Source organism: Macaca mulatta, chromosome 1, assembly GCF_049350105.2.
Source record: "Macaca mulatta isolate MMU2019108-1 chromosome 1, T2T-MMU8v2.0, whole genome shotgun sequence".
NCBI lineage: Eukaryota > Metazoa > Chordata > Mammalia > Primates > Cercopithecidae > Macaca > Macaca mulatta.
In genome coordinates, this window is record NC_133406.1 from 153,749,489 (window position 1) to 153,763,094 (window position 13,606).

A 13,606-nucleotide genomic window follows, 5' to 3' on the forward strand; every position below is an offset into this window, starting at 1 on the left:
CTAAAATTTAGTGGTGTAAAACAGTTTGTTATTTTGCTTTCAAATTCTGAGGGTTAGCAATTCTGACAGGGCACAGCAGGGATGGCTTCTCTGTTCTATGGTGTCTCAGACCTCAGTTGAAACATTAGGGCCTGAAATCTGAAGGTGGTTTACTCACATGTCTAGTAGCTGATACTGGTTGTCAGCTGGAGTTTTCAGTTGCTCTCTACATGGGCCCTTCCATGTTGTCTCTCTAGTATAGACTTCTATACAGCAGATTGGCTAAGTTCCAAAGCTGATGTTCCTAGAAAAAGAATGCTAGCCAGGCAGAGGCTGTTTGCTCTTTTACGACCTACCCTCAGAATCACATAACTTCCTTTAAACTCTGTTGTTCAAAACAGCCATGGCCCCTGCCCAGATTCAAGGGGAGGGTACATAGATCCAACTTCTCAGTGGAGGACTAACATTGTAAGAACTTGTGAAATGATTTATACACATTGATGCAGCCTTTGATACATATTGATTGCCTTGTCTTTGGAAAACACATTCTGCTCATTGTTACATTTGATTTTCAAATTAACCTGTGAAATAGATGAGGCAGATCACTTTACTGATGGAGAAATTACCCAAAGTACTAGTGTAGTAGCAAGTGTCTTATAGTTAAACTAGAGAAATCAACCACACAAATTAACCAATAAAGTCTCAGATCCCTCCCACTAGGCTGGGATGTTTCATCTGTTTTGAAAAATATATACATATGACATTATTAGAGAGATAGGATTAAAGATGTATAAAATATCAAATCAGCATTTTGGGTGAATATGCCAACAAGTACTCAAATTTTCTTTTCATTGGGAAATGCCACTGAATATTAATCTACCTCGTGAGTTTAGAAAAGGATTGACACAGTGCAACTGGTGGGCCAAATTCAGTCAACCCTGTTTTTGTAGAACGAATTAACATAAATAGCAAAATGAAACCAAGTTTCACTGGAACACAGACACACTCATTCATTCATTCATTCGTGTGTTATCTGTGACTAGTTCTTGCACTGCCATAGCTGAGTTGAATAGATGTACAGAAACCATATAGCCACAAAAGCCTAACATAATTATCTGGCCCTTTGCATAAAGTTTGCAGACCCTTGGTCTAGAAGATCAATCAGTTGCAGTCAATCTGAAATTTTCCCTACCTGAAGCTGTGGCTTTGTCCAATTTATGTATTCAGCAGGTATATGAAAACTGTCAGAAGTGAGGGAAAGACAGAGAACTTAATGCTTGCCATCAGAAGAGTTCATAGTATTGTTGAGGAGTCATATTTACATAGTACAGCGTCATGAACAGTACTGTTTTACAACTGTGCACAACTTTCTCGAAGAATAAAGAGAAATGGTGCCATTTTATTGAGATACTGAATACCTTAGGAAGAATAGATTTAAGAAAAAAGTAAGTTTCACTGTTGCAGATTTTGAACTTGCAATGCTTATTCAACACCTAAATGTGATGTTGAGTGGACTGTTGGCTTTGGAAGCCTGACATTCAAGAAAAAATATTTAAGAGTTTTCAATAAATGCTTATCTGAAGCCATGGATAAATATGCAGTAATAAATAGAAGGCATGTAAAACTAAGAGAGAGCCAAAAACAGAACTGTGGGAAACAATAGCGTTTAAGAGATGCAGAGAAGAGAAAAGAAAAGGAGGACAAGCTTTTGGACGGGGTAGTTGAAGCAGAACAGTTTTGAATACCTTTGCATTTGGTAATTTTGGGCAAATTTTGTGGAGTAGTAGGAGCAGAAACCAGGCTATATTAATGAGTTTGGGGAGTTAGGAAAAAATAATAGAAACCAAGCTGTAGTAACAATTCAGAAATGACAGAACATGGGAAGAGCAGTTAGGACCATAGGGCTTAAATATACCTAAAGGTTGAGGTATTGATGAAATGAAGTATCTGTGAAGATAGAGAAGATAGAATCCAAAGAGCAAGTAGAGGGATTGGCCTCAGACAAATGGAGGTATACCACATTCACTGATACATAAAAAAGAATGGATGAGGGAAGAGAATATTGTTGAAAGCCTGCTTTTGTCAGCCATTCTGATTGATTAAATCATCTCTGATTAAATGTAATGATTTATTTATTTTTTTTTTTATTTTTTTTATTTTTTTTTTTTTTTTTGAGACGGAGTCTCGCTGTGTCTCCCAGGCTGGAGTGCAGTGGCGTGATCTCGGCTCACTGCAAGCTCCGCCTCCCGGGTTCACGCCATTCTCCCGCCTCAGCCTCCCAAGTAGCTGAGACTACAGGCGCCCGCCACCACGCCCGGCTAGTTTTTTTGTATTTTTAGTAGAGACGGGGTTTCACCATGTTAGCCAGGATAGTCTCGATCTCCTGACCTCGTGATCCACCCGCCTCGGCCTCCCAAAGTGCTGGGATTACAGGCTTGAGCCACCGCGCCCGGCCTTATTTTTTTTTTTTTTATTTTTTATTTTTTTTTTTTTTGAGACGGAGTCTCGCTCTGCCGCCCAGGCTGGAGTGCAGTGGCCGGATCTCAGCTCACTGCAAGCTCCGCCTCCCGGGTTCACGCCGTTCTCCTGCCTCAGCCTCCCGAGTAGTTGGGACTACAGGCGCCCGCCACCGCGCCTGGCTAGTTTTTTGTATTTTTTAGTAGAGACGGGGTTTCACCGTGTTAGCCAGGATGGTCTCGATCTCCTGACCTCGTGATCCGCCCATCTCGGCCTCCCAAAGTGCTGGGATTACAGGGTTGAGCCACCGCGCCCGGCCAAATGTAATGATTTATATAAAGTAACCATAGCAATCTGTTTTATGTAGGAAGTATTGCCCCTTACTTTATGAGTGAGGAAAGCTTGGGGAGGATAGTTTGCCCAGGGTCACACATCTTGTAAGTGGTGGCACTATTACCTAAAATCAAAAGCTTGAATTCTGGCATGCTGTTGCCTACACCATCCCCTTTCCTGTCCTTCTTCTGCTGAATGTGACTGTAGATAAACCCTATAGTTAATCTTACTCCATAGACCCTTATGAACAGATGTTGAGTTCTTAAAATGAAACTAAAATTATTTTTTCTTATAAGAAAATTCCTTTTTAAAACAATAAATCTTTAAGAAAATATTTATGTAATAAACATCATGAACAATGATATATCTTTTCTTGTTAATCCATGTTTTAGCTAAGCTGAAAGATGATAGATGTTTAAGAAAAAAAGCTTGTAGGGGAGGTGGGAGAAACCAGACTGTTGTGTAAGGCTACAGAGTTTAAAAAAGAATTTATTGCTGGGTGCGGTGGCTCATGCCTGTAATCCCAACACTTTGGGAGGCTGAGGAGGTGGGCGGATCACGAGGTCAAGAGATCAAGACCATCCTGGCCAACATGGTGAAACCCCGTCTCTACTAAAAATACAAAAATTAGCTAGGTGTGGTGGCGTGCGCCTGTAATCCCAGCTACTCAGGAGGCTGAGGCAGGAGAATCGCTTGAACCCAGGAGGCAGAGGTTGCAGTGAGCCGAGATTGCACCACTGCCCTCCAGCCTGGTGACAACAGCAAGACTCCCATTTCAAAAAAAAAATTAAATTAAAATTTAAAAGAATGTATCTCCGAAAGAAACATTTCAGTAACTTGTCTTCAATGTGTTAGTTTTTGACAACCCCATGTTCTCTTTTGGGGAAACTTTGTAATATAAACATGGAATTGTGTTTTATTTCCCCATTTTTTATTTTCAGGTTTCTGCTTTTGGGGCAGAGTTTTCATCAGAGGCATGCAGAGAGTTAGGCTTTTCTAGCAACTTGCTCTGCAGCTCTTGTGATCTTCTCGGACAGTTCAACCTGCTTCAGCTGGATCCTGATTGCAGAGGATGCTGTCAGGAGGAAGCACAATTTGAAACCAAAAAGGTACTGTTTTCTAGTATATTCCTTCCATTGGATGGTTTAGTTGAGATAAGGTAAAATGTAAGTTGCTTAATCAATTTAAGTGTAAAGAAGCCTCTTGCTTTTACACTTTTTAGTAAAACTCAACTGATTTCTTGTCTGGCCTATTAGATCAATCAAAGCAAATATGAAGGAAAAGTATGGTTGCATACCAGGATCCCATTCCACCATGATTGTCAAGCAAAGGGGAAGTAGAATCCCTATAACGTGCTTGGATCTTATAGTTCTCCAGTCTTCCTAACTTCTGGCCAAATGAAGCCAAAAAATAATAGGTGCCTTTGTTCATTTGTAGTAAGAACCCAGTGTTGGATGAAACTTGAAATGAAAGTAAAGCACATAATACCTGGCACTTAATTGTCTACAATAAATTATAACATTAAATCTGGTTAAAAAGTGTATGGACTGTTACTTTACACACCTATTGCTAGTAATTTGAGACACCTACCTTCACCTTTAACATGTGAAAACAGAAGGATAGGTAGTCCAGTCTCTCCAAGTGAACCTACTGTGTTTAAAACCTGCTGTTCAAACAAATTAATAGTGAACTTGCTCATCTTTTAAATATTTTCATCAAAACCCTTCGATCTATTTAAATTATAAAGTAGACTGTAAAGGTCATTTGTGATATCCAATTAAAACTAAATTGGTAAGATGCCTGTGTTTGTGGTGAGAAAAAATGTTAGCATATTTCTGTTGTTTCCTTCTAAATACTGTCTTTGACTTGTACATGCTGAATTCTATTTGAAGTACTAAGGTTTGTAAAGCATTCAGACATAATGATATGTTATTATTATTGGTAGTAAAGGTTTATTTTTAACAGTAAGTACATTTTCGGAATTCTAAAAGAAAAACAAGCAGGCAAGCTTTGAAATGTTAGTATGCAGCCAAAATTTAACCCTTGATTTCTCTATATCTGAACCTGAAATTCCAAGTATCTCAAAAATGGCTTGTAAAGCCTTACATGTTTTTCACTTTACTGGTTCACATACACCAGTAAAACATTTTAGTGTTTAGAAGATTTCTTTATGCGTAAGTTAGTCTTTTTATTGCACGTAAATAAAATCTAAACAAGTTTTTTAAACTTGATTTTAAATAGATTAAGACATACAACTTAACTAGTTTGGTAGACCTTTTGCTGCCCCTCCGTTCTTTTTGCTGAGGTATTCACATGGGACAAATTGCTGAATAAATCTGTATGAGTCATTCTTTCCTTATCTTTAAGCTATTCTGTGGGTTGTACCATTACTCAACCAACATTCTTTTTCACTGAAACACCAAACTCAGAAGGACTGAAGAACAAAGGGCGTTTTATAATAAACAGTGTTTACTATATGCATCCCCTTGTGATTTGGGTAAATTGAGAGGTCTGCTCTTTGATAACAGATCTGCTGAAACCGTAAACCAAATGCTTGTAAAAGCTATTTTTACTTACTGCCTTTCCTTAGTAGTTCTTCACAATACCCCAGTTTTTTGGTATAAGTTTAGTAGAACCAAACTTGCACCACGCACTTCTAAAATTAATTATATTGCTACTCAGTTTTCATTATTAATGGAGCTATATGTTGTATCTTAACACATTTCAGCAGTTGCAGCTCAGCAATAACAGTAGATCTGCTGGTTAATATATGACCAACTAATTACAAGCTGGAGTGATTATCGTATCTAAGTACAAGTAAGCCTGTCTTAATGCATCTTTTACACTGAATCCAGTGTTTTTTACTTTGCTCCTAGCCCCTAATCTCTAAGATGTAGTTTTTATTAGCATCGACTAGCACTCTTTGCACAAAACTGGTGATTTTTTTTTTACTTTTTTCAGTAAGACTAGTGAAACCAAAATAGCAAAAAACACTTAAAAAATATTACTGGAAATATAAAAGTATGGCATGTTGGGGCAATCCTCCCATTTAGATGCAAACCACATGCAAGTATAGAAATAGTGCTAGATTTAATCTATGCAGTATTGTTCTCTGGATTTTTGGTACACGATCGTGGATTATACAACATATATACTTTTCTGTGTCACTCAACTCTAGCTTAAGGCTTAATTTAAAATCACAGTTTAATTTAGTTGTCAATAAAAGTAAAAGTCTAATATGTAGACTAGTGCCTTACATTAAAAATACTTAAGTCTGGGCAACGTGGTGAAACCCCGTCTCTACAAAAAATACAAAAATTAGCCAGGTGTGGTGGTGTACACCTATAGTCCCAGCTACTCAGGAGGCTTAGGTGGAAGGATAGCTTGAGCCTGGGAGGCGGAGGTTGCAGTGAGCTGAGGTCATGCCACTGCACTCCAGCCTGAGCAGGAGAGGGAGACCCTGTCTCGTAAAAGATGTATATATTTAAACATAGCTCTGTGCATGTGGAATCATTGTGAGTATAAATTCTTTAAAAAGTCAGGTTGGGTGCAGTGGCTCATTCGTGTAATCTCAGCACTTTGGGAGGCCGAGGCTGGCGGATCACGAGGTCAGGAGATTGAGACCATCCTGGCTAACACCGTGAAACCCCATCTCTACTAAAAATACAAAAAATTAGCTGGGTGTGGTGGCACGCACCTGTAGTCCCAGCTACTCGGGAGAATCACTTGAACCCTGGAAGCAGAGGTTACCGTGAGCCCATATGGCACCACTGCACTCCAACCTGGGCAACAGAGCGAGATTCTGTCTCAAAAAAAAAGAAGAAGAAGAGAAAGTTGTAGTTTATATAGAATGCTTTAGCTATTTGTATATAATTTTAAAATGTTACTAGGACATTCATTTTTGGTTCTTAATTAGTTGGATGCTTTATATAGGTCTATCCAAGGATGAGACTCATTTTTACTAATGGTCACTTTTTTAACAAAGTGAATTTAGCCTTTGGTAGCCAGAAGCATAAAATTTTTGCCATAAATTATTCCCAATAAAAGCAGAAAATGACTTTGAAACCCTTTGTCATTCTGCTGATTGATTTCCACTATTTTTATTTGGTCTCCCTCCCCTTGAGTTTTGATCATAAAAGACCTACTCAGCATCTCAAATACAAGCTAGAATGAGATTTTTGGTAAGTTATTTTACTACTGTTTTAAATAGCTTTGCTTACAACCCAGGTATAGTTTACAGACATTGGTAAGGATGTTGACTTATTGTAAAAATCATAACTAATTTGTAGCTTGAAGAAAATGTAAACTAATGAAACAAAAATTACTTAAATTTTAGTACTGTTTTTATACAGTTAGTATTTACTAAGGAATATAAGTGACTACAGCTTTATATATTGAGTCTTAAGATAGAAGGGTAAAGATACCCAGTCCAGTTGAGTATAACTCTTCCCATTGATCTTGTATTTGAACTTCCTTGTCCAACATTTTAGCTGGTTTAGGGAAAGTAGTTAATCTTTTGACTCTTGGACTCCACAATTGAGCAGCAACCTGAGAGGAAGGAGCAGCTAAAAATCGGAGACTGACAGGCTCTTGCAGCCTCTTTTTTGCTTTTGCTTATTCTTTGTCTCACTACTGGCTTTCAAAAAATATTTTTGACAAGGATTGCTATTTGTCCTAGTTGGATCACTAACCAGTTATTAGCTAGGGTTGTGGAATAACGCAAGAACCTATTAGCTGCACAGTAGCTGTGTAGCATGGTGTATTGGAAAGCAGACAGATAAAGCAGTTCTCAGGTAAAGAGCAGAGGTAGGTACTAGGTAAGCCCCTAGATATTTTATATCTTTATTCCTCAATTACTAGAGTAAACCACCTTTACATTAGATGATTTAGAAGATTTAGCTCAGCTTTCCCATCTTCTTAGACTTCTCCCCAACCTTACACACCACCACTATCACTCCCAGGTTATGTTAGCTACACTTTTGTATTCCCAAAGCACTTAGGGATACTTTGATTTACACTATATCTTATCTGTTGTTTTGCTTTTCTTTCTCTCCCAAAAAGTAACGCTCTTTGATTTTACCCCCCACCACCAGTACAGAGTTTCACTCTTATTGCCCAGGTTGGAGTGCAATGGCACAATCTCAGCTCACTGCAACCTCCACCTCCTGGGTTCAAGCAGTTCTACCTCAGCCTCCTGAGTAGCTGGGATTACAGGAACCGGCCACCACGCCCAGATCATTTTTTGTATTTTTAGTAGAGACAGGGTTTCATCATGTTGGCCAGGCTGGTCTCAAACTCCTGACCTCAGGTGATCCACCCAACTCGGCCTCCCAAAGTGCTAGAATTACAGGCGTGACCCACCATGCCCAGCCTACTCTTTGATTTTTTTAAATGTTTATAAATCTCCAGCCTTTAGCACACAGTATTTCATAAGTTCTTGCCCTTGAATAAGGCTGTTTTTACTAAGAACAAGTTGGAAAAGGTGATTTTTTAAAAGCTATATTGAAAATATACTTAACTTTGTAGCTACTTGATAAATATATTTTTCATATATTTCACTTATATCCGGAAATCTATTTTTATAAAACTAAAAGAATAAGGAAACTTGTCTCCATGTTGGCAGTTATCCACTGGTAACACTCTTTGGTTATAATTATCTAACTACAAATATAGATCTCCCATTTCTACATTTTACTTACAAGGATGCCATAAGCATCCCAAATCTATCTAAAAAGAGATAATGTTAATTATTTAGCACAACTTTTTAGTGATTCCAATGTGACCACTCACCTTAATAGATAATTTTTCAAAGTGTACATGACCATGAGATTAAAATTGTTTCCTGGGATTTTCTTGGGATACATATAAATATTTTTCTGTTAGAATTTTTGAACTACTTACTATTTTCTAAGATGTGTGGTATTTTAGTGGGTTAAATAAGTGGGTTATTTTTCTCATCTTTTTATAATCTTGCAAATTCTGTGATCTTGAACTTGCTTATGGCTGCTAGGTGCTTTTTTTTTAAATTATTTCCTTACTCAAGGTTCTTAATAACAATGATTTCAGCTGCTTTCAGACATTATTTTAGAACTTTTTTCTCCCTAACTATATCTGCCCCTCCCTTCTCCCCTTTTTTCTTTGAGACAAAGTTTTGCTCTTGTTGCCCAGGCTGGAATGCAATGGCAATATCTCAGCTCACTGCAACCTCCGGGTTCAAGCAATTCTCCTGTGGGTTCAAGCAGTTCTGCCTCAGCCTCCCGAGCAGCTGGAATTCCAGTTGCCTGCCACCACACCCAGCTAGTTTTTTTATTTTTAGTAGAGACGGGGTTTCACCAACTTGGACAGGCTGACCTCAGGTGATCCACTCCCCTCAGCCTCCCAAAGTACTGGGATTACAGGCGTGAGCCCCCGTGCCTAGCCTATATCCCCCTATTTCTTTAGTTAGTACCTTTTCTTTTTTAGATCTTGGTTTCCCAAGGTCCTTGTGGTTTCTTTCTTCCTCCTTCAAAATATTTTGATTTAATTGGTTTTAGCATTTTTAGTCTTTTGTGTTTATACTTGCCTTATTTCTGAACTACTATTCTGAAGGTCAAGCTTGTACCAAACCGGAGCACCTCTGGAGATAAGAATTCACTTAGTTGAGTTACTTATCTTTGTGAAATAATAAACAAATTATTTCCACCTAATTTATTGTTCAGTCTTGATTAAAATACAAAGAAGTTTAGACTAGTGGTTAAGATATACTATAGAACCAGACTGCCTAGATTCAGATATTCTCTGCTACTCAGTGAGTGTTCTTGGACAAATTACCTGATTACTGTGTGTCTGTTTTTATAACTATAAATTGGGGATAATTATAGTTCCTGTCTCCTAGGGTGATTATGAGGATTAAATAAGTTAATATGCATACATTGCTTAAAATTGTGCCTAGCGTATAACAAGTAGTAGGTAAATACTTGCTGCAGGTGGTGATGACAGCAGCAGCAGTAATAGTAGTAATAGTAATCTGGTTTGCTGATGATAAAAGCAAGAAAGAATAGGAAATTTGGAGAACTCAGAATAGCATGATAATAATTGCTATTGACAACATAGGGTAAAAGAAAATAGATATGAAATATAAATGATCAGATTTGCCAGTGATAAAAATTTGGAGCAGTGTTTTCTATTATTCCACTTTCAAGTTCTCCTGGATTAGTTGAATCAAGAGGAAATATCTTCTTGCAGAATTAGTATGAAAATTTTTACTATTTATAACTACTTGTGTGAAACAAAATACAGAAATAAATTATGTCAAACATAATCCTAGTTTCAAATTTTTAAGTCCTTTCAATTGACATATTTTAAGAGGAAAATACTACAAATTTTCCACTTTATAAATGTGTGCCATTTTGATCACATTAAAATGTATGAAAGATTGCATTTGGAGGAAAAAAGGTTGTGCTAATAAAAAAATTTCTCAAGACCATTGTTAAAGTGGAGCTTAATTTTCTCTAGTTTTTTGTTTGTTCGTTTGTTTGTTGTTGTTGTTGTTGTTTTAGAAATAGGGTCTCCCTCTGTTGCCCAGGCTGGAATGTAGTAGTGCAGTCATAGCTCACAGCAGCCTCCAACTCCAGGGCTCAGGTGATGCTCCCGCCTCAGCCTACCAGGTAGCTGGGATTATTGACATGCGTCATCACCCCCAGCTAATTCTCTATTTTTGTAGAGACAAGGTCTCACCATGTTGCCCAAGCTGGTCTTGAACTCCTGGCCTCAAGCTCTCCTCCCCCATGGGCCTCCCAAATCACTGGGATTACAAGCATAGGCCAACACACCCAGTTGTCAAGGTGGAGCTCAATTTTCTGTGACAAACCTAGTCAGAAAATTGAAGGAGACTCATATTTTAAAGTCAGTTTAGAAAAAAATATTTATTGGTTTTCACTATTCAGATGACAGATCAGGAGGAAACAATGATATTTTTAAAATTAGAAGTAACATTATAGCAGAAAATAAATTGAGCTATATGTTTGTAATATAAAAATAATTACTTTATTAGAAAAAGCAAAACAAGCTATCAAACTAATCGCAATTATTTCAAATTTTTCTACTAACATTCTTCTCTTACTTATTTATATGTGTAAACCTATCACCTGGTAACAGATTTCAAAGGTTTAAGAAAAATTGGGAAGAGAAAAGCTTAAAAGTAATATTAAAAAAAAAAAAAAAAGACTTCCAGGTTGAGAAGAGATTTATCTGAGTTTTAAAACATCTTGGTCCCCTTCACAAAATACCAGTAGAAGCATATGCTGCAGATCAGCAAATCATGCCATTACTTTTTCTGGCAAATAATTCAACAGGTCAGGGATTTGATAAAAGCCTTTTGTTTTCATTTAAAGATCTACTTTTCAGATAATAGGAAAATAACAAAAATCCTTATCTTCAATATTAATCTTATTATACTAGAATTGAATAAGTGGATCTAAGCAGTGTATAACATAAATTTATGAATATAATTGGATGCCCTCCACTTCCCATTCCATTACCTAGTTGGAACTGGACTAATTTTAAGTCACCTGCTTTATATAGTAGCATTATCATTTTTTATGTGTATTACACTCTGCCTTGATACTTGCATGCACTCCAACAGGCCAGAGACAGTGCAGAAGTAATATTAATTAACATGTATACCTCATTAGAAGTTTATCTCTTTTTATAAGAATTGTTGAGAGAGTTTAATTTTCTATTTATTTATTTATTTATGAGACGGAGTCTTGCTCTGTCACCAGGCTGTATAGTACAGTGGTGCAATCTTGGCTCCCTGCAACCTCCGCCTCCCGGCTTCAAGCGATTCCCCTGCCTTAGCCTCCTGAGTAGCTGGGACTACCGTCCCCGGCTACTTTTTTTTTTTTTTTTTTTTTTTTTTTTTTTTTTTTTTTTTTTTAGTATTTTAGTAGAGACTAAATACACCTCACCATGTTGGCCAGGATGGTCTCAATCTCCTGACTTCGTGATCTACCCACCTCAGGCTCCCAAAGTGCTGGGATTATGGGTGGCGTGAGCCACCATACCCCGGCCGAGAGTTTAATTTTCATCTCAGCTTCTTTACTTCCTGACTTTGTGATTGGGCTAGCAAATAACCCCAGGAGCTTCAGTTTTGTTATAATAATTACATTGCCTTACCTTAGTGTTTATTTTACACTGGTTATATGCTAAGTGTTTTACCTGCATTATCTATTTAATCCTCACAACAACCCTATAATGTAAATACTATTATCCTTATTTAATAGAAGAGGAAACTAGGGTATAATCTGCCTACCGTTAGCTGGCAATTAGATGCCAAAACCTGGTTTTATCTCAAGTCTATTTGATTCTAGAGCCCCAAGTTTTTAAACTTCTATGCTATTTTACCTTTTATTTTGAAAATGTTAATAGTAAGACCTGCTTCACAGAGTTACTTTAAGAAGTTGGATGAGTTCCGTATAAAACACTGGGCTAGCTTTCTGAAGGCCCCTTTTGCCCCATTTTATACTTAACAATATTAATAGAATTTCGTTACTAGTTTTTATTTAAAAGCACCAAATCCTTATTTCTCAGTTTACCACAGACTTTAATGGCTCCTGTCACTTGGTGTTTTTCAAGAATATGTCCCCAAATTGGGCTTTATTTAAGGCCCAGCGAGATAACATGTTATATAAATCACATAATTTTTCTTAATTCAGATAAAAACGCATCAAAACATTTAGTTGTTTTCAATTTTCATGGCTATTGTGTAGCCAGTTGCAGAGTAATTCATAAGTCAGCTTAAACAGCAGTATTCAAGACAATGGCAACTTTTAAGCTTCAGGCTGTCAGAAAGAGAATGCTACGGATGTGTAAAACATAGAAGGATGAAATGGAGGTTAAGCTAACTGTGCGTGAAATTGTAGTTGCTAAAGAAATTTCACAGTTGCTTAAAATAGCTTCACTTTTGTTGTGTGTCTGTAAGCATCAGTACATGGACTGATATCTTCAAAGCAAACAAAAATCTAAATGTCTTTAACATATTATTCTAATTATAATATAAAAGCGTTATTCCCAAAGAAGCTTTTTTTAAACATATGAATAATGTTTGGCAACAGTTCACATTCAATGTAAGGATCACTAAGACTCCTGAGTAGCAGTAATACTAAATAATAACATAGGCCAGTGGCGGTGGCTCACGCCTGTAATCCCAGCACTTTGGGAGACCCGGGAGGAGCAGATTATCTGAGGTCAGGAGCTTGAGACCAGCCTGGCCAACATGGTGAAACCCCGTCTCTACTAAAAATACAAAAAAATTAGCTGGCCATGGTGGCAGGCTCCTGTAATCTCAGCTACTCCAGAGGCTGAGGCAGGAGAATCGCTTGAACCTGGGAGGTGGAGGTTGCAGTGAACCGAGATCACGCCACTGCACTCCAGCCTGAGCAACAGAGTGAGACTCCATCTCAAGAAAAAAAAACTAAATAATAACATAAATGTTAGTTAATTAAAATAATTAAGTAAAATAATTAAAAAATAAAAACCACTAACATTCATTAAGTTGTTATCTGAAAGTACTGTTCCAACCACTTTAAATGAATTAATTTATAGAACCTCACAACAACTCGGTAAATTCCATTATTATCTTTATTTCATAGTTGAGTCTTAGGCATAGAGATCTTACCTGAGGTCATACAGTGAATTAAGTGGCTATCAACGTATGTTTCATGTATTTGTATAACAGAAGTTTGAAAGTTTATTTTATGAAGTTATTTAATTGAACCCAAAATATTTAAAATTGTTTATATCTGCTTTTAATATGAAATATAAATGCAGTCATTTCTTTTACATAATTACAAATTAG

The 13,606-nt window shown here is 37.1% G+C and overlaps 1 protein-coding gene across 3 annotated transcripts in view; it reads left to right on the forward strand.

Annotated features, from left to right (window-relative positions):
* The window catches only part of SELENOF (selenoprotein F), a 51,418-nt gene that overhangs the window by 8,085 nt on the left and 29,727 nt on the right, over positions 1-13,606 (forward strand). For all 3 annotated transcript variants that reach the window (NR_144533.2, NM_001159416.2, NM_001346968.1), the window contains 1 exon segment: positions 3,711-3,878. Coding sequence is in view for 2 of the 3 variants with exons in the window: in NM_001159416.2 (NP_001152888.1) it covers positions 3,711-3,878 (168 nt within the window). In the remaining variant the exon portion in view is untranslated.